At 62.9% G+C, this 21720-nt stretch overlaps 1 protein-coding gene across 1 annotated transcript; it reads left to right on the forward strand.

Moving 5' to 3' along the window:
* Positions 1-6563: 6563 nt before the first annotated feature.
* LOC138100824 (serine-rich adhesin for platelets-like) lies at positions 6564-15987 on the forward strand (the record flags this gene model as incomplete). The annotated part of the gene is made up of 3 exons (XM_068998687.1): positions 6564-6868; positions 10681-13099; positions 14574-15987. Coding segments are annotated over 3 exons (4138 nt in total), but the record flags the coding sequence as incomplete, so codon positions are not given.
* Between the last annotated feature and the right edge of the window lie 5733 nt (positions 15988-21720).

A 21720-nucleotide genomic window follows, 5' to 3' on the forward strand; every position in this document is an offset into this window, starting at 1 on the left:
GCACCCCAAAATCACCCCAAACCCGGCCGGAATCACCCCAAAAACGGACCCGAGCACCCCAAAAACGGACCGAGCACCCCGAAATCACCCCAAAACCGACCGGAATCACCCCAAAAACGGACCGAGCACCCCAAAAACGGACCGAGCACCCCAAAAACGGACCGAGCACCCCGAAAACTGACCGAGCACCCCGAAAACGGACCGAGCACCCCGAAATCACCCCAAACCCGGCCGGAATCACCCCAAAAACGGACCGAGCACCCCGAAACCGGACCGAGCACCCCAAAAAACGGACCGAGCACCCCGAAATCACCCCAAAAACGGCCGGAATCACCCCGAAATCACCCCAAAAACGGCCCGAGCACCCCAAAACTGGACCAAGCACCCCAAAATCAGTCCAGAGCACCCCAAATTCACCCCAAAACCGGACCAAGAACCCTTAATCTGGACCGAGAACCCCGAAATCACCCCAAAAACGGCCCGAGCACCCCAAAAACGGCCCGAACACCCCAAAATCACCCCAAAATGGACTGAGCACCCCAAAAACGGACCGAGGACCCCAAAATCACCCCAAAAACGGACTGAGCACCCCAAAAACGGACCGAGCACCCCGAAAACGGACCGAGCACCCCAAAATCACCCCAAAAACGTCCGGAATCACCCCGAAATCACCCCAAAAACGGCCCGAGCACCCCAAAAACGGACCAAGCACCCCAAAACCGGCCTGAGCACCCCAAAATCGCCCCAAAAACGGACTGAGCACCCCAAAACCGGCCAGAGCACCCCAAAATCACCCCAAAAACAGACCGAGCACCCCAAAACCGGCCGGAATCACCCCAAAACCAGACCGGAGTCACCCCAAAATCAGCCCGAAATCACCCCAAAACTGGACAGAGCACCCCAAAATCACCCCAAAACCGGCCGGAATCACCCCCAAAACCGGCCTAAGCACCCCAAAATCACCCCAAAACCGGCCCGAGCACCCCAAAATCGGACAGAGCACCCCAAAAGCGGACAGGAGTCACCCCAAAACCGGCCAGAATCACCCCAAAACTGGACCGAGCACCCCAAAATCAGCCCAAAATACCCCAAAACCAGCCCAAAATACCCCAAAATCAGCCCAGAGCACCCCGGAATCAGCCCAAAAGTGGCCAGAGCACCCCAAAATCTGCCCAAATCACCCCAAAATCTGCCCAGAGCACCCCAAAATCTGCCCAAATCAGCCCCAAATCAGCCTAAAGCACCCCAAAATCTGCCCAAATCAGCCCCAAAATCTGCCCAAATCACCCCAAAATCTGCCCAGAGCACCCCAAAATCTGCCCAAATCACCCCAAAATCAGCCCAAATCACCCCAAAATCAACCTAAAGCACCCCAAAATCTGCCCAAAATCGGCCAAAATTGCCTCCAAATTACCCCAAATCGGCCCAAAATTGGCCGAAATCAGCCAAACTCAGCTGAAATCCCCCCAAAATGCCTGAATATGACCCAAAATTGGGCCCAAATCAGCTGAAATCGGCCAAAATTGCCCCAAATCAGCCAAAATCTGCCCAAAATCAGCTCAAAATCCCCCAAAGCACCCCAAAATTCCCCAAATCAGCCCCAAATACCTAAAAATCAACCAAAATTCGCCCCAAATCAGCCCAAAATACCCCAAAATCAGCTCAAATCATCCCAAAGCACCCAAAAATCAGCCCAAATTATCCCAAAATGCCCCTCCTGAGCCCCCAAATCCCCCCAAATTCCCCAAATCCCACCTCAAATCCCCCAAATATCCCCAAATTATCCCAAAATATCCCCCTGGAGTCCCCCAAAATCCCCAAATTCCCCAAATTCTCCCCAAAATTCTCTGAAATTCCCCCCCAAATCCCCAAAATTCTCCCAAATTCCCCAAAATTCCCTGAAATTCCCCCCAAAAATCCCCAAATCCCCCGAGATTCTCCCAAATTCCCAAAATTCCCTAAAATCCCCCCAAAATCCCCCCAAATCCCCCAAAATCCGCCCAAATGCCCCCGAATCCTCCAAATCCCAAAACATCCCCAAATGAGCCCAAAATATCCCAAAATCCCCCCAAATCCCGCCCTGGAACTGAACCAGCCCCAAATCCCCCCCCAAATTCCCCCAAATCATCCCAAAACCTCCCGAAATTCCACCCAAACTCCCCCAAATTCCCCCAAATTCCCCAAATTCCCCAAATTCCCCCAAATTCCCCCAAATTCCCCAAATTCCCCAAAATTCCCCCAAAATTCCCCCCCAAATCCCCCAAATTCCCCGAGATTCTCCCAAATTCCCAAAATTCCCTTAAATTCCCCCAAAATTCCCCCAAAATTCCCCCAAATTCCCCAAATTCCCCCAAAATTCCCCCAAAATCCCCCAAATTCCCCGAGATTCTCCCAAATTCCCAAAATTTCCCCCAAATTCCCCCCCCCCCGCCCCTCCCCCACCCCGGAGTTTTGGGGGCTGCTCCCAATAAAAGCGGAACAAAATCCCAGTAACGGCTCCCAGTACTCCCAGTAACGGCTCCCAGTAACCCCCAGTGCTCCCAGTAACGGCTCCCAGTAACCCCCAGTGCTCCCAGTAACCTCCAGTGCTCCCAGTAACGGCTCCCAGTAACGGCTCCCAGTAACGGCTCCCAGTGCTCCCAGTAACCCCCAGTGCTCCCAGTAACGGCTCCCAGTAACGGCTCCCAGTGCTCCCAGTGCTCCCAGTAACGGCTCCCAGCACTTGCAGTAACAGCTCCCAGTGCTCCCAGTTTGTCACTCCCAGTGCTCCCAGTGCTTCCAGTAACCCCCCAGCACTCCCAGTTTGTGCTCCCAGTGCTCCCAGTAACCCCCAGTAACCCCCCAGTGCTCCCAGTTTGTGCTCCCAGTGCTCCCAGTAACCCCCCCAGTGCTCCCAGTGCTCCCAGTAACCCCCCCAGTGCTCCCAGTGCTCCCAGTATCTCCCCAGTAACCCCCACCCCCCATTTCCCAGATCACGGGGCTGGTCCAAACTGGTCCAAACTGGTCCAAACTGGGACATGTTCATTAAAACTGGTCTGAGCTCGTCTGTACTGGTTGGAACTGGTCTGTACTAGGTCGGAACTGGTCTGTACTGGGTCTGAACTGGTTGAAACTGGGCTGAACCGGTCTGAGCTGGTCTGTACTGGTTGGAACTGGCCCAAACTGGCCCAAACTGGTCCGTACTGCCCTGCACTATTCCGTACTGGCCCGAACTGGTTCAAACTGGCCCACGCTGGTTGAAACTGGTCTGCACTGTCCCGTACTGGTCTGAACTGGTCCAAACTGGTCTGAACTGGTCCGAACTGGTCCCAGGTGGCCGGAACTGGTTCAAACTACTCCAAACTGGTCTGAACTGGCCTGACCAGGCCCAAACTGGCCCAAACTGGTTCAAAACGGCCCGAACTGGTCCCGACTGGTCCCGACTGGTCCCGACTGGTCCCGACTGGTCCCGACTGGGCCGCGCTGGTTCGGAACCGCTGCGGTGGCTCCTCCCGCCCGCCAGGGGGCGCTGCAGCCCCGCCCCCCGCTCCGTCTCGGTGGTTCCGGTCGTGGCCCCGCCCCTTCCGCCCCGCAGCCAATCAGCGCGCGGGGGCGGGGCCAGCGCGGCGGCGGCGGAGCGGGAGCGACACGTGAGGGGGGAGCGAACTGGGAGCACTGGGAGGGCACTGGGAAGGTACTGGGGGCTACTGGGAGCACTGGGAGGGTACTGGGAGGGTACTGGGAGCACTGGGAGCACTGGGAGGGTTCTGGGAGCACTGGGAGGGCACTGGGAAGGTACTGGGGGCTACTGGGAGCACTGGGAGGGTACTGGGAGGGTTCCGGGAGCACTGGGAGGGTACTGGGAGCACTGGGAGGGCACTGGGAAGGTACTGGGGGCTACTGGAAGCACTGGGAGGGCACTGGGAGGCACTGGGAGCACTGCAGGGGTTACTGGGAGCACTGGGAGGGACTGGGAGGCACTGGGGGGTTACTGGGAGCACTGCAGGGGTTACTGGGAGCACTGGGAGGGACTGGGAGCACTGGGAGCACTGCAGGGGTTACTGGGAGCACTGGGAGCACTGGGAGCACTGGGAGCACTGCAGGGGTTACTGGGAGCACTGGGAGGGACTGGAGGGGTTACTGGGAGCACTGGGAGCACTGGGAGCACTGCAGGGGTTACTGGGAGCACTGGGAGCACTGCAGGGGTTACTGGGAGCACTGGGAGGGACTGGAGGGGTTACTGGGAGCACTGGGAGCACTGGGAGCACTACAGGGGTTACTGGGAGCACTGGGAGCACTGCAGGGGTTACTGGGAGCACTGGGAGGGACTGGAGGGGTTACTGGGAGCACTGGGAGCACTGGGAGCACTGCAGGGGTTACTGGGAGCACTGGGAGCACTGGGAGCACTACAGGGGTTACTGGGAGCACTGGGAGGGACTGGAGGGGTTACTGGGAGCACTGGGAGCACTGGGAGCACTGGGAGGGACTGGAGGGGTTACTGGGAGCACTGGGAGCACTGGGAGCACTACAGGGGTTACTGGGAGCACTGGGAGCACTGCAGGGGTTACTGGGAGCACTGGGAGCACTGGGAGCACTGGGAGCACTGCAGGGGTTACTGGGAGCACTGGGAGCACTGGGAGCACTGCAGGGGTTACTGGGAGCACTGGGAGGGACTGGAGGGGTTACTGGGAGCACTGGGAGCACTGGGAGCACTGCAGGGGTTACTGGGAGCACTGGGAGCACTGCAGGGGTTACTGGGAGCACTGGGAGCACTGGGAGCACTGGGAGCACTGCAGGGGTTACTGGGAGCACTGGGAGCACTGCAGGGGTTACTGGGAGCACTGGGAGCACTGGGAGCACTGGGAGCACTGCAGGGGTTACTGGGAGCACTGGGAGCACTGCAGGGGTTACTGGGAGCACTGGGAGCACTGGGAGGCACTGGGAGCACTGCAGGGGTTACTGGGAGCACTGGGAGGGTCCTTTGGGGGTCCCTGTGGGGTCCAGGGGGGTCCCTGGGGGGGGTGGGGCCCTTTTGGGGGGGGTCCCAATGTTTGGGGGGGTCCTGGGGGGGGTCCCGTGTTCGGGGGGGGCTCTGGGGGGGGTCCCCACATTTGGGGGGTCCTGGGGGGGCCCCAATGATTGGGGGGGGTCCCGGGGGGGGTTCCCATATTGGGGGGGGGTCCCAATGATTGGGGGGGGGTCCTGGGGGGGGGGTCCCAATGACTGGGGGGGGGCCCCAATGTTTGGGGGGGTCCTGGGGGGGGGTCCCCACATTTGGGGGGTCCTGGGGGGGCCCCAATGATTGGGGGGGTCCCGGGGGGGGTCCCGGGGGGGTTCCCATATTGGGGGGGGGGTCCTGGGGGGGTCCCAATGATTGGGGGGGGGGTCCCGGGGGGGGTTCCCATATTGGGGGGGGTCCCAATGATTGGGGGGGGGGTCCCGGGGGGGTCCTGGGGGGGTCCCAATGATTGGGGGGGGTCCCAGGGGGGGGTTCCCATATTGGGGGGGGGGTCCTAATGATACGGGGGGGTCCCGGGGGGGTCCTGGGGGGGTCCCAATGACTGGGGGGGGGTCCCGGGGGGGTTCCCATATTGGGGGGGGGGTCCCAATGATTGGGGGGGGGGTCCCGGGGGGGTCCTGGGGGGGTTCCCATAGTGGGGGGGGGTTCGGGGGGGTCCCCATGTTTGGGGGGGGGTCCTGGGAAGGTCCAGGGAGTCCTGGGGGGGTCTCTGGGGGGGTGGGGCCCTTTTGGGGGGGGTCTCTGGGGGGTTCCCAGATTGGGGGAGTCCTGGGGGGGTGGGGCCCTTTTCGGGGGGTCTCTGGGGGGGTTCCCATATTGGGGGGGGTCCTGGGGGAGTGGGGCCCTTTTGGGGGGGTCTCTGGGGGGGTTCCCATGTTTTGGGGGGGGTCTCTAGGGGGGTCTCTGGGGTTCTCCTGGTGGGGGAGGGTCCCGGGGGGGGGTCCCATGTTGGGGGGGGTCCTGGGGGAGGTGGGGCCCTTTTGGGGGGGGTCTCTGGGGGGTTCCCAGATTGGGGGGGGTCTGGGGGGGCCCTTTTCGGGGGGTCTCTGGGGGGGTTCCCATATTGGGGGGGGGTCTCTGGGGGGTCCCTGGGGATTTCCCACATTGGGGGGGGGATCCGGGGGGGTCTCTGGGAGGTTCCCCACATTTGGGGGGGGTCTCTGGGGGGGTTCCCATATTGGGGGGGGGTCTCTGGGGGGGTTCCCATGTTTGGGGGGGGCTCCTGGGGGGGTCTCTGGGGGGTCCCTGGGGGGTTCCCCACATTTGGGGGGGATCCCAGGGGGGTTCCCTGGGGGGTTCCCCACATTTGGGGGGGGTCCCTGGGGGGGTTCCCACATTGGGGGGGATCCCTGGGGGGTCCCTGGGGGGTTTCCACATTTGGGGGGGATCCCGGGGGGGTCTCTGGGGGGTTCCCCAAATTTGGGGGGGGTTCCCACATTGGGGGGGGGGGGATCCCAGGGGGGTCCCTGGGGATGTTCCCACATTGGGGGGGGGGGGGGGGAATCCCAGGGGGGGTCTCCCCACCCTCAACCCCTCCCCCCTTTTCCCTCCCCTCCCCCCCCAGGCCGGCGCTGGAGCCCCGGATGGAGGCGGCAGCGACAGAGGGGGGGGAGGGGCAGAGGGAGGGGGAGGGGCAGCCCGGCCCCCCCCAGCCCCCCCCGCGGGCCGTGCCCTGGTGGGGGGAGGGGCGGGGGGAGGGGCTGCCGGTGCTGGGGGCGTGGGCGGCGCCCCTGCTGCTGCCCCGGGAGACCCCGCGGCTCCTGCGGGAGCTGGGCCGGGCCCGGCCCCTCCCCCACCTGCCCCACCTCAAACGGGTCCGGGCGGGGCCCGGGGGGGCGGCGCTGCTGCTGTGCCTCGACCCCCCCCACGGTACTGGGAGCGCTGGGAGGGGGTACTGGGAGTGCTGGGATGGGGTGCTGGGAGCACTGGGAGAGCACTGGGAGGGCACTGGGAGGGCACTGGGAGCGCTGGGATGGGGTACTGGGAGCACTGGGAGGGCTGGGATGGGGTGCTGGGAGCACTGGGAGGGCACTGGGAGCGCTGGGAGGGCACTGGGAGGGCACTGGGAGGGCTGGGATGGGGTGCTGGGAGCACTGGGAGGGCACTGGGAGGGCTGGGAGGGCAATGGGAGGGCGCTGGGAGGGCTGGGATGGGGTACTGGGAGCGCTGGGAGGGCACTGGGAGGGCACTTGGAGGGCTGGGATGGGGTACTGGGAGCACTGGGAGCACTGGGAAGGCACTGGGAGTGTTGGGATGGGGTGCTGGGAGCACTGGGAGGGCACTGGGAGCACTGGGAGGGCACTGGGAGGGCACTGGGAGCACTGGGATGGGGTGCTGGGAGCACTGGGAGGGCACTGGGAGCACTGGGAGGGCACTGGGAGGGCTGGGATGGGGTACTGGGAGCGCTGGGAGGGCACTGGGAGCGCTGGGATGGGGTACTGGGAGGGCACTGGGAGTGCTGGGATGGGATACTGGGAGCACTGGGAGCGTTGGGATGGGGTACTGGGGGCACTGGGAGCACTGGGATGGGGTACTGGGAGCGCTGGGAGGGCACTGGGAGGGCTGGGATGGGGTGCTGGGAGCACTGGGAGGGCACTGGGAGGGCTGGGATGGGGTACTGGGAGCGCTGGGAGGGCACTGGGAGCACTGGGAGGGCACTGGGAGGGCTGGGATGGGGTACTGGGAGCGCTGGGAGGGCACTGGGAGCACTGGGAGGGCACTGGGAGCGCTGGGATGGGGTACTGGGAGCGCTGGGATGGGGTACTGGGAGCACTGGGAGGGCACTGGGAGCGCTGGGATGGGATACTGGGGGCACTGGGAGCGCTGGGATGGGATACTGGGGGCACTGGGAGCACTGGGATGGGGTACTGGGAGCGCTGGGAGGGCACTGGGAGGGCTGGGATGGGGTGCTGGGGGCACGGGGAGCGCTGGACTGGGGTGCTGGGAGCACTGGGAGGGCACTGGGAGGGCTGGGATGGGGTGCTGGGAGCACTGGGAGGGCACTGGGAGGGCTGGGATGGGGTGCTGGGAGCACTGGGAGGGCACTGGGAGGGCTGGGAGGGCAATGGGAGGGCGCTGGGAGGGCTGGGATGGGGTACTGGGAGCGCTGGGAGGGCACTGGGAGGGCACTTGGAGGGCTGGGATGGGGTACTGGGAGCACTGGGAGCACTGGGAAGGCACTGGGAGTGTTGGGATGGGGTGCTGGGAGCACTGGGAGGGCACTGGGAGCACTGGGAGGGCACTGGGAGGGCACTGGGAGCACTGGGATGGGGTGCTGGGAGCACTGGGAGGGCACTGGGAGCACTGGGAGGGCACTGGGAGGGCTGGGATGGGGTACTGGGAGCGCTGGGAGGGCACTGGGAGCGCTGGGATGGGGTACTGGGAGGGCACTGGGAGTGCTGGGATGGGATACTGGGAGCACTGGGAGCGTTGGGATGGGGTACTGGGGGCACTGGGAGCACTGGGATGGGGTACTGGGAGCGCTGGGAGGGCACTGGGAGGGCTGGGATGGGGTGCTGGGAGCACTGGGAGGGCACTGGGAGGGCTGGGATGGGGTACTGGGAGCGCTGGGAGGGCACTGGGAGCACTGGGAGGGCACTGGGAGGGCTGGGATGGGGTACTGGGAGCGCTGGGAGGGCACTGGGAGCACTGGGAGGGCACTGGGAGCGCTGGGATGGGGTACTGGGAGCGCTGGGATGGGGTACTGGGAGCACTGGGAGGGCACTGGGAGCGCTGGGATGGGATACTGGGGGCACTGGGAGCGCTGGGATGGGATACTGGGGGCACTGGGAGCACTGGGATGGGGTACTGGGAGCGCTGGGAGGGCACTGGGAGGGCTGGGATGGGGTGCTGGGGGCACGGGGAGCGCTGGACTGGGGTGCTGGGAGCACTGGGAGGGCACTGGGAGGGCTGGGATGGGGTGCTGGGAGCACTGGGAGGGCACTGGGAGGGCTGGGATGGGGTGCTGGGAGCACTGGGAGGGCACTGGGAGGGCTGGGAGGGCAATGGGAGGGCGCTGGGAGGGCTGGGATGGGGTACTGGGAGCGCTGGGAGGGCACTGGGAGGGCACTTGGAGGGCTGGGATGGGGTACTGGGAGCACTGGGAGCACTGGGAAGGCACTGGGAGTGTTGGGATGGGGTGCTGGGAGCACTGGGAGGGCACTGGGAGCACTGGGAGGGCACTGGGAGGGCACTGGGAGCACTGGGATGGGGTGCTGGGAGCACTGGGAGGGCACTGGGAGCACTGGGAGGGCACTGGGAGGGCTGGGATGGGGTACTGGGAGCGCTGGGAGGGCACTGGGAGCGCTGGGATGGGGTACTGGGAGGGCACTGGGAGTGCTGGGATGGGATACTGGGAGCACTGGGAGCGTTGGGATGGGGTACTGGGGGCACTGGGAGCACTGGGATGGGGTACTGGGAGCGCTGGGAGGGCACTGGGAGGGCTGGGATGGGGTGCTGGGAGCACTGGGAGGGCACTGGGAGGGCTGGGATGGGGTACTGGGAGCGCTGGGAGGGCACTGGGAGCACTGGGAGGGCACTGGGAGGGCTGGGATGGGGTACTGGGAGCGCTGGGAGGGCACTGGGAGCACTGGGAGGGCACTGGGAGCGCTGGGATGGGGTACTGGGAGCGCTGGGATGGGGTACTGGGAGCACTGGGAGGGCACTGGGAGCGCTGGGATGGGATACTGGGGGCACTGGGAGCGCTGGGATGGGATACTGGGGGCACTGGGAGCACTGGGATGGGGTACTGGGAGCGCTGGGAGGGCACTGGGAGGGCTGGGATGGGGTGCTGGGGGCACGGGGAGCGCTGGACTGGGGTGCTGGGAGCACTGGGAGGGCACTGGGAGGGCTGGGATGGGGTGCTGGGAGCACTGGGAGGGCACTGGGAGGGCTGGGAGGGCACTGGGAGCGCTGGGATGGGGTACTGGGAGTGCTGGGAGGGCACTGGGAGGGTACTGTGAGTGCTGGGATGGGGTACTGGGAGCACTGGGAGCACTGGAATGGGGTACTGAGAGCGCTGGGAGGGCACTGGGAGCGCTGGGATGGGGTGCTGGGGGCACTGGGAGCACTGGAAGGGCACTGGGAGGGCACTGGGAGGACTGGGATGGGGTACTGGTGGCCCTGGGAGCACTGGGAGGGCACTGGGAGCGCTGGGATGGGGTACTGGGGATGGGGTACTGGGAGGGCACTGGGAACACTGGGATGGGGTACTGGGAACATTGGGCATCACTGGGGGGTTACTGGGAGCCCTTACTGGGAGCACTGGGCTCACTGGGGGTTACTGGGAGCCCTTACTGGGAGCACTGGGCATCACTGGGGGTCACTGGGAGCACTGGGGGTCACTGGGAGCCCTTACTGGGAGCACTGGGGGTCACTGGGAGCCGTTACTGGGAGCACTGGGGCTCACTGGGGGGTTACTGGGGGTCACTGGGGGTCACTGGGAGCTGTTACTGGGAGCACTGGGGCTCACTGGGGGTCACTGGGGGTCACTGGGAGCTGTTACTGGGAGCACTGGGGCTCACTGGGGGGTCACTGGGGGTTACTGGGAGCCCTTACTGGGAGCACTGGGGGGTCACTGGGGATTACTGGGAGCCCTTACTGGGAGCACTGGGGGGTCACTGGGGATTACTGGGAGCCCTTACTGGGAGCACTGGGGCTCACTGGGCTCTGGGCTCCCGCAGGGGGCGCCCCCATCGATTACATCACCGTCGATGACGTCAGCGATGACGTCACCGCCTTCGTCACCGATTACGTCACCGCCACCCCCGGGGTGACCGGGGCCACCAGTAACACCAGTAACACCAGTAAGACCCGTGGCACCAGTAACACCAGTAGGACCAGTAACACCAGTGGCACCAGTAACACCAGTGGCACCGGTGGCACCAGTAGGACCAGTAACACCAGTGGCGTCAGCATGACCGGGGACTCTGGGGACACCAGTTGGACCAGTTTGACCAGTATGACCAGGACTGCCAGTCTCACCAGTGCCACCAGTGTCCCCAGTGGCACCAGTATGACCAGTACGGCCAGTTCCACCAAAGACGCCGGCACCAGCAAGGCCTCCAGTGATTCCAGTGTTCCCAGTTCCACCGGTGTCCTGAGCTCCACCAGTATGACCAGTTCCACCAGTATGACCAGTTCCACCAGTATGACCAGGGACTCCACTCTCACCAGTGTTCCCAGTCCCACCAGTATGACCAGTTCCACCAGTATGACTAGTGCCACCAGTATGAGCAGCGACTCCACTCTCACCAGTGTTCCCAGTCCCACCAGTATGACCAGTGTGCCCAGTTCCACCAGTACGCCCAGTACCACCGAGGACTCCGCTCTCACCGGTGTTCCCAGCTCTACCAGTTCCACCAGTACGCCCAGTTCCGCCGAGGACTCTGCTCTCACCGGTGTTCCCAGTACCACCAGTATGACCAGTGCGACCAGGGACTCCACTCTCACCAGTGTTCCCAGTGCCACCAGTACACCCAGTACCGCCGAGGACTCCGCTCTCACCGGTGTTCCCAGCACCACCAGTTCCACCAGTGTTCCCAGTTCCACCAGTTCCACCAGTACACCCAGTACCATCGAGGACTCCGCTCTCACCAGTATTCCCAGTTCCACCAGTATTCCCAGTTCCACCGGTGTTCCCAATTCCATCAGTACACCCAGTACCACCAAGGACTCCACTCTCACCAGTATTCCCAGTGCCACCAGTACCATCGAGGACTCCACTCTCACCAGTATTCCCAGTGCCACCAGTGCCACCAGTACCACCGAGGACTTTGCTCTCACCAGTGTCCCCAGTACCACCAGTGTTCCCAGTACCACCAGTTCCACCAGTGCGCCCAGTTCCACCAAGGACTCTGGTCTCACCACTAATCCCAGTGCCACCAGTGCCACCAGTACCACCGAGGACTCTGCTCTCACCGCTATTCCCAGTTCCACCAGTACACCCAGTACCGCCGAGGACTCCACTCTCACCAGTATTCCCAGTGCCACCAGTACACCCAGTACCGCTGAGGACTCCACTCTCACCAGTATTCCCAGTTCCACCAGTACACCCAGTACCCCCAAGGACTCCACTCTCACCAGTATTCCCAGTGCCACCAGTGCCACCAGTACCACCGAGGACTTTGCTCTCACCAGTGTCCCCAGTACCACCAGTGTTCCCAGTACCACCGGTGCTCCCAGCTCCAGCAGTTCCACCAGTACACCCAGTACCCCCAAGGACTCCACTCTCACCAGTATTCCCAGTTCCACCAGTACACCCAGTACCGCCGAGGACTCCGCTCTCACCGGTGCCACCGAGGACTCCCCCAGTTCCCCCAGTTCGCCCAGTCCCGCCGAGGGCCCGGCCGCGCCCGACTCTCCCGGTGCTCCCGGTGCTCCCAGTGCTCCCAGTGCTCCCAGTGCCGAGCTGCGGGCGCTGCTGGGCGCGGCGGTGTCCCCGCGGGGCCTGGGCCGCCCGTTCCGGGTGCTGCTGCCGGGCCGTTTGCCCGCCGCGGGCGCCGAGGCGGCGGCGGCGCGGGCGCGGGGGCTGTGGCCGTGGGCGGGCCGGGGGCCGGCGCGGGCGCGGGCGCCGCCGGCCTTGGCACCGCGGGAGCTGGCGGCGGCGCGGGCGGCCATGGCGGTGGCGGCGGCGGCGGGCGCGGGCCGGGCGGCGGGGGCGGCCGCGCTGGACCCCCGCAGCGGGCGCGTGCTGGCCGTGGGCTGCGACCGGCGAGGGGCCGAGCGCGGGCACGGCGGGCACCCGCTGCGCCACGCCGCCATGGACTGCATCGCCCGCGCCGCGCGGGCACGGACAGGGCGGCGTCCGGCCGGGGTCAGCGGGGGTGGCACGGACAGGGCACGGACAGGGCAGTGTCCGGCCGGGGTCAGCGGGGATGGCACGGACAGGGCACGGGGTGGACAGTGTCCGGCCGGGGTCAGCGGGGGTGGCACGGACAGGGCACGGACAGGGCGGTGTCCGGCCGGGGTCAGCGGGGATGGCACGGACAGGGCATGGACAGGGCAGTGTCCGGCCGGGGTCAGCGGGGATGGCACGGACAGGGCACGGACAGGGCAGTGTCCGGCCGGGGTCAGCGGGGATGGCACGGACAGGGCACGGGGGTGGGCAGTGTCCGGCCGGGGTCAGCGGGGGTGGCACGGACAGGGCACGGGGTGGGCAGTGTCCGGCCGGGGTCAGCGGGGATGGCACGGACAGGGCACGGACAGGGCAGTGCCCGGCCGGGGTCAGCGGGGATGGCACGGACAGGGCACGGACAGGGCAGTGTCCGGCCGGGGTCAGCGGGGGTGGCACGGACAGGGCATGGACAGGGCAGTGTCCAGCCGGGGTCAGCGGGGATGGCACGGACAGGGCACGGGGTGGGCAGTGTCCGGCCGGGGTCAGCGGGGATGGCACGGACAGGGCACGGACAGGGCAGTGTCCGGCCGGGGTCAGCGGGGATGGCACGGACAGGGCACGGACAGGGCAGTGTCCGGCCGGGGTCAGCGGGGATGGCACGGACAGGGCACGGGGTGGGCAGTGCCCGGCCGGGGTCAGCGGGGATGGCACGGACAGGGCACGGGGTGGGCAGTGTCCGGCCGGGGTCAGCGGGGATGGCACGGACAGGGCACGGACAGGGCAGTGTCCGGCCGGGGTCAGCGGGGATGGCACGGACAGGGCACGGGGTGGGCAGTGTCCGGCCGGGGTCAGCGGGGATGGCACGGACAGGGCACGGGGTGGGCAGTGCCCGGCCGGGGTCAGCGGGGGTGGCACGGACAGGGCACGGGGTGGGCAGTGCCCGGCCGGGGTCAGCGGGGATGGCACGGACAGGGCACGGACAGGGCAGTGTCCGGCCGGGGTCAGCAGGGATGGCACGGACAGGGCACGGGGTGGGCAGTGTCCGGCCGGGGTCAGCAGGGATGGCACGGACAGGGCACGGGGTGGGCAGTGTCCGGCCGGGGTCAGCAGGGATGGCACGGACAGGGCACGGGGTGGGCAGTGTCCGGCCGGGGTCAGCGGGGATGGCACGGACAGGGCACGGGGTGGGCAGTGTCCGGCCGGGGTCAGCGGGGATGGCACGGACAGGGCACGGACAGGGCGGCGTCCGGCCGGGGTCAGCGGGGATGGCACGGACAGGGCACGGACAGGGCAGTGTCCGGCCGGGGTCAGCGGGAGTGGCACGGACAGGGCACGGGGTGGGCAGTGTCCGGCCGGGGTCAGCGGAGATGGCACGGACAGGGCACGGGGTGGGCAGTGTCCGGCCGGGGTCAGCGGGGATGGCACAGACAGGGCACGGACAGGGCAGTGTCCGGCCGGGGTCAGCGGGGATGGCACGGACAGGGCACGGGGTGGGCAGTGTCCGGCCGGGGTCAGCGGGGGTGGCACGGACAGGGCACGGACAGGGCAGTGTCCGGCCGGGGTCAGCGGGGATGGCACGGACAGGGCACGGACAGGGCAGTGTCCGGCCGGGGTCAGCGGGGATGGCACGGACAGGGCACGGACAGGGCAGTGTCCGGCCGGGGTCAGCGGGGATGGCACGGACAGGGCACGGGGTGGGCAGTGTCCGGACAGGGTCAGTGGTGACGTCATGGGGCACAGGGCACGGGGACACCCCGGTGACGTCACGGGGCACAGGGCACGGGGACACCCCGGTGACGTCACGGGGCACCGGGCGCGACGCAGGGGACACCCTGGCGCCGGCGGGGGTGGGGGAGGGGACGGCGGCGTTGGTGCCAAGGTTGCCAAGGTCGGGCCTGGTGACGTCAGCGTTGGCGGCGGTGACGTCATGGTTGGGGGTGATGACGTCACCGCCCCCAGTGACGTCACCGTGGCCGACCCCAAGCCCGCTGTCGGTGCCGTCACCGCGGACCCGGGCGGGGTCACCCCGGGCGTGGCCGACGACCCCGGTGCCACCCCCGATGCCACTCCCGGTGACACCAATGACGTCACCATGGAGCCCAACTCCAGCAGTGCCACCCCTGGTGACACCAATGACGTCACCATGGAGCCCAACTCCAGCGGTGCCACCCACAGGGACACCAATGACGTCACCAACCCGAACTCCAGCGATGCCACCCCTGGTGACACCAATGACGTCACCAACCCGAACTCCAGCGATGCCACCCACAGGGACACCAATGACGTCACCATGGACCTCGATGCCATCGGTGCCATCCCCATGGACCCTGGCGGGGTCACCTCGGGGGTGACCCATGACCCCGATGCCACCCCCGGTGACACCAATGACGTCACCATGGACCTTGCCGGGGTCACCCTGGGGGTGGCCAACGATCCCGATGCCACCCCCGATGCCACCCACAGTGACACCAATGACGTCACCATGGACCTCGATGCCATCGGTGCCATCCCCGTGGACTCTGGCGGTGTCACCCCTGGAGTGGCCGATGACCCCGATGCCACCCCTGGTGACACCAATGACGTCACCATGGACCTTGGTGGGGTCACCCGGGGGGTGACCGATGACCCTGATGCCACCCCTGATGCCACCCCCGGTGCCACCCCCGGTGCCATCCCCCCGGACCTTGATGCCATCGGTGCCATCCCCGTGGACTTTGATGCCATCGGTGCCATCCCCCCGGACCTCGATGCCATCGGTGCCGTCCCGCTGGACCTCACGGGTTACGTGATCCCGGGGGCGGCCGAGGGCCCCGACGCCGCTGCCGGTGCCGTTCCCGGTGCCAGCCCCGGTGCCAGCCCCGGTGCCGGCGCGGCGGCGGGCGAGGGGTACCTGCTGTCGGGCTGCGACGTGTTCGTGACGCGGGAGCCGTGCGCGCTCTGTGCCATGGCGCTGCTGCACGCCCGCGTCCGCAGGGTCTTCTACGGGCACGGCTGCCCCCAGGGCGCGCTGGGCACGCGCTACGGCCTGCACGGGCACCCCCGGCTCAACCACCGCTACCGCGTCTACGCCGGGGTCATGCCGGCGGCTGGGAGCGCTGGGAACGCTGGGAGTACTGGGAGTACTGGGAGTACTGGGAAGGATGGGGATCGGTGACCGGGGACACTGGGATTGGGCACTGGGGACACTGGGATTGGCACTGGGGTCAGCGACGGGCACTGGGCACATGCTGAGCCCTGCACGGGCACCCCCGGCTCAACCACCGCTACCGCGTCTACGCCGGGGTCATGCCGGCGGCTGGGAGCGCTGGGAGTGCTGGGAACGCTGGGAGTACTGGGAGTACTGGGAAGGATGGGGATCGGTGAACAGGGACACTGGGATTGGGCACTGGGGACACTGGGATTGGCACTGGGGTCAGTGATGGGCACTGGGATTGGGCACTGGGGTCAGTGATGGGCACTGGGATTGGGCACTGGGATTGGGCACTGGGGTCAGCGATGGGCACTGGAGTCAGTGATGGGCACCGGGATTGGGCACTGGGATTGGGCACTGGGGTCAGTGATGGGCACTGGGATTGGGCACTGGGATTGGGCACTGGGGTCAGTGATGGGCACTGGGATTGGGCACTGGGGTCAGCGATGGGCACTGGGGTCAGTGATGGGCACTGGGATTGGGCACTGGGATTGGGCACTGGGGTCAGCGATGGGCACTGGGGTCAGTGATGGGCACTGGGATTGGGCACTGGGATTGGGCACTGGGGTCAGCGATGGGCACTGGGATTGGGCACTGGGGTCAGTGATGGGCACTGGGATTGGGCACTGGGATTGGGCACTGGGGTCAGCGATGGGCACTGGGATTGGGCACTGGGATTGGGCACTGGGATTGGGCACTGGGGTCAGCGATGGGCACTGGGATTGGGCACTGGGGTCAGTGATGGGCACTGGGATTGGGCACTGGGATTGGGCACTGGGATTGGGCACTGGGGTCAGTGATGGGCACTGGGGTCAGCGATGGGCACTGGGATTGGGCACTGGGATTGGGCACTGGGGTCAGTGATGGGCACTGGGATTGGGCACTGGGATTGGGCACTGGGATTGGCACTGGGGTCAGTGATGGGCACTGGGATTGGGCACTGGGATTGGGCACTGGGATTGGGCACTGGGGTCAGTGATGGGCACTGGGATTGGGCACTGGGATTGGGCACTGGGATTGGGCACTGGGGTCAGTGATGGGCACTGGGATTGGGCACTGGGATTGGGCACTGGGGTCAGTGATGGGCACTGGGATTGGGCACTGGGATTGGGCACTGGGGTCAGTGATGGGCACTGGGATTGGGCACTGGGATTGGGCACTGGGGTCAGTGATGGACACTGGGATTGGGCACTGGGGTCAGCGATGGGCACTGGGATTGGGCACTGGGGTCAGTGATGGGCACTGGGATTGGGCACTGGGATTGGGCACTGGGCTCAGCGATGGGCACTGGGCACGCTCTCTTTTGCGGTTTTGGGCCGGTTTTGGGGTGGTTTTGGAGCTTTTTGGGGCTTTGAGGCCGCTTTTGGGGTGATTTTGGGATGGGTCTGGGCCGGTTTTGGGCTGATTTTGGGATGGGTCTGGGCCGGTTTTGGGGTGATTTTGGGGCTTTTGGGGGTCTGAGCCCGTTTTTGGGGTGATTTTGGGGCTTTTTGGTTGTTTTTTTTTCTGCTAATAAATGGATTTTCCCCACCATTTTCCAGCATTTTGGGGCTTTTACGGGGTTTGACCCCGGTTTTGGGGTGATTTTGGGGCTTTTTGGAGGTTTGACCCCGGTTTTGGGGTGATTTTGGGGCTTTTACGGGGTTTGACCCCGGTTTTGGGGTGATTTTGGGGCTTTTTGGGGCTTTGAGGCCGCTTTTGGGCTGATTTTGGGATGGTTCTGGGCTGCTTTTGGGGTGGTTTTGGGGTTTTTAGGGGGTTTGAAGCCGATTTTGGGGTGGTTTTGGGGCTTTTAGGGGAGTTTGAGGCCGTTTTTGGGATGATTTTGGGGCTTTTAGGGGGTCTGAGCCCGGTTTTGGGGTGATTTTGGGGCTTTTTGGAGGTTTGAGCCCGGTTTTGGGGTGGTTTTGGGGCTTTTAGGGGCTTTTGGGCTGGTTTTGGGGTGATTTTGGGGCTTTTACGGGGTTTGACCCCGGTTTTGGGGTGATTTTGGGGCTTTTGGGGGCTTTGAGCCCGTTTTGGGGTGATTTTGGGGCTTTTACGGGGTTTGACCCCGGTTTTGGGGTGATTTTGGGGCTTTTTGGAGGTTTGAGGCCGGTTTTGGGGTGGTTTTGGGGCTTTTAGGGGGTCTGAGCCCGTTTTTGGGGTGATTTTGGGGCTTTTTGGGGGTTTGAAGCCGGTTTTGGGGTGATTTTGGAGCTTTTTGGTTGTTTTTTTTTCTGCTAATAAATGGATTTTCCCACCATTTTCCAGCATTTTGGGGCTTTTACGGGGTTTGACCCCGGTTTTGGGGTGATTTTGGGGCTTTTTGGGGCTTTGAGCCCGTTTTGGGGTGATTTTGGGGCTTTTACGGGGTTTGACCCCGGTTTTGGGGTGATTTTGGGGCTTTTTGGGGCTTTGAGGCCGCTTTTGGGGTGATTTTGGGATGGGTCTGGGCTGCTTTTGGGGTGGTTTTGGGGTTTTTAGGGGGTTTGAAGCCGATTTTGGGGTGGTTTTGGGGCTTTTAGGGGAGTTTGAGGCCGTTTTTGGGATGATTTTGGGGCTTTTAGGGGGTCTGAGCCCGTTTTTGGGGTGATTTTGGGGCTTTTTGGGGCTTTGAGGCCGGTTTTGGGGTGATTTTGGGGCTTTTTGGTTGTTTTTTTTTCTGCTAATAAATGGATTTTCCCCACCATTTTCCAGCGTTTTGGGGCTTTTACGGGGTTTGACCCCGGTTTTGGGGTGATTTTGGGGCTTTTAGGGGGTCTGAGCCCGTTTTGGGGTGATTTTGGGGCTTTTACGGGGTTTGACCCCGGTTTTGGGGTGATTTTGGGGCTTTTTGGGGCTTTGAGGCCGGTTTTAGGCTGATTTTGGGATGGTTCTGGGTCGGTTTTGGGGTGGTTTTGGGGTTTTTAGGGGGTTTGAGGCCGATTTTGGGGTGATTTTGGGGCTTTTTGGTTGTTTTTTTTTCTGCTAATAAATGGATTTTTCCCACCATTTTCCAGCATTTTGGGGCTTTTAGGGGGGTTGACGCCGATTTTGGGGTGGTTTTGGGGCTTTTAGGGGGTTTTGGGCCAGTTTTGGGGTGGTTTTTGAGGGTTATGGGGGGGATTTTGGGGCTTTTGGGGGTTTTGGGCTGAATTTGGGGCAGTCTTGGTGCTTTTTGGGGCTTTGAGGCCGCTTTTGGGGTGATTTTGGGATGGGTCTGGGTCGGTTTTGGGGTGGTTTTGGGGCTTTTTGGGGCTTTGAGGCCGATTTTGGGGTGATTTTGGGGCTTTTTGGTTGTTTTTTTTTCTGCTAATGGATTTTTCCCACCATTTTCCAGCATTTTGGGGCTTTTAGGGGGGTTGACGCCGATTTTGGGGTGGTTTTGGGGCTTTTAGGGGGTTTTGGGCCAGTTTTGGGGTGGTTTTTGAGGGTTATGGGGGGGATTTTGGGGCTTTTGGGGGTTTTGGGCTGAATTTGGGGCAGTCTTGGTGCTTTTTGGGGCTTTGAGGCCGCTTTTGGGGTGATTTTGGGATGGGTCTGGGTCGGTTTTGGGGTGGTTTTGGGGCTTTTTGGGGCTTTGAGGCCGATTTTGGGGTGATTTTGGGGCTTTTTGGTTGTTTTTTTTTCTGCTAATGGATTTTTCCCACCATTTTCCAGCATTTTGGGGCTTTTAGGGGGGTTGACGCCGATTTTGGGGTGGTTTGGGGGCTTTTTGGAGGTTTGAGGCCGGTTTTAGGCTGATTTTGGGATGGTTCTGGGCCGATTTTGGGGTGATTTTGGAGCTTTTTGGTTGTTTTTTTTTCTGCTAATAAATGGATTTTTCCCACCATTTTCCAGCGTTTTGGGGCTTCTTTCGAGGCCAGGAAGGAAAATTGACTCAATCCGGAGTTTTCTCCTCAAAATTCTCCCTCCGGAGTGGGGGAGGGGGACACTGGGGGGCGCTCCCCGGGACTGGCACTGGGACAGGGGGGGTGGGGCTCCCCAAAATGCCCCAAAAATGTCCCAAAATGACCCAAAATGCCCTCAAATATCCAAAAATGTCCCAAAATTCCCCCCAAACGCCCCAAAATATCCCGAAATGTCCCAAAATGGCCCCAAATATCCCAAAATGGCCCCAAAATGGCCCCAAAATGGCCCCAAAATGCCCCAAAATATCCCAAGCTATCCCAAAAATCACCCCAAAATATCCCAAAATGTCCCAAATTTTGGCTCCCAAATCCCAATTTTGGCTCCCAACCCCCAAATTTTGGCTCCCAAATCCCCAATTTTGGCTCCCAACCCCAAATTTTGGCTCCCAACCCCCGAATTTTGGCTCCCAAATCCCAAATTTTGGCTCCCAAATCCCAAATTTTGGCTCCCAAATCCCGAATTTTCGCTCCCAACTCCCAAATTTTGGCTCCCAACCCCCAAATTTTGGCTCCCAAATCCCAAATTTTGGCTCCCAACCCCCAAATTTTGGCTCCCAAATCCCAAATTTTGGCTCCCAACCCCCAAATTTTGGCTCCCAACCCCCAAATTTTGGCTCCCAAATCCCAAATTTTGGCTCCCAACCCCAAATTTTGGCTCCCAACCCCCAAATTTGGGCTCCCAAATCCCCAATTTTGGCTCCCAACCCCCAAATTTTGGCTCCCAACCCCCAAATTTTGGCTCCCAAATCCCAAATTTTGGCTCCCAACCCCAAATTTTGGCTCCCAACCCCCAAATTTGGGCTCCCAAATCCCCAATTTTGGCTCCCAAATCCCAAATTTTGGCTCCCAACCCCCAAATTTTGGCTCCCAAATCCCAAATTTTGGCTCCCAACCCCCAAATTTTGGCTCCCAACCCCAAATTTTGGCTCCCAAATCCCAAATTTTGGCTCCCAAATCCCCAAATTTTGGCTCCCAAATCCCAAATTTTGGCTCCCAACCCCCAAATTTTGGCTCCCAAATCCCCAATTTTGGCTCCCAACCCCCAAATTTTGGCTCCCAACCCCCGAATTTTGGCTCCCAAATCCCAAATTTTGCCTCCCAACCCCCAAATTTTGGCTCCCAAATCCCAAATTTTGCCTCCCAAACCCCAAATTTTGGCACCAAATCCCCAATTTTGACTCCCAAATCCCAATTTTGGCTCCCAAATCCCGAATTTTGGCTCCCAACCCCCAAATTTTGGCTCCCAAATCCCAAATTTTGGCTCCCAACCCCCAAATTTTGGCTCCCAAATCCCAATTTTGTCTCCAAAATCACAAATTTTGGCTCCCAACCCCCAAATTTTGGCTCCCAAATCCCAAATTTTGGCTCCTAACCCCAAATTTTGGCTCCCAACCCCCAAATTTTGGCTCCCAACCCCCAAATTTCGGCTCCCAAACCCCAAATTTTGGCTCCCAACCCCCAAATTTTGCCTCCCAACCCCCAAATTTTGGCTCCCAACCCCCAAATTCTGGCTCCCAAATCCCAAATTTTGGCTCCCAACCCCCAAATTTTGGCTCCCAAATCCCAATTTTGGCTCCCAAATCCCCAATTTTGGCTCCCAACCCCCAAATTTTGGCTCCCAAATCCCAAATTTTGGCTCCCAAATCCCCAATTTTGGCTCCCAACCCCCAAATTTTGGCTCCCGAATCCCAAATTTTGGCTCCCAAATCCCAAATTTTGGCTCCCAACCCCAAATTTTGGCTCCCAAATCCCAAATTTTGGCTCCCAACCCCAAATTTTGCCTCCCAACCCCCGAATTTTGGCTCCCAACTCCCAAATTTTGGCT

The sequence above is a fragment of the Aphelocoma coerulescens genome, unplaced genomic scaffold (genome assembly GCF_041296385.1).
Source record: "Aphelocoma coerulescens isolate FSJ_1873_10779 unplaced genomic scaffold, UR_Acoe_1.0 HiC_scaffold_146, whole genome shotgun sequence".
NCBI lineage: Eukaryota > Metazoa > Chordata > Aves > Passeriformes > Corvidae > Aphelocoma > Aphelocoma coerulescens.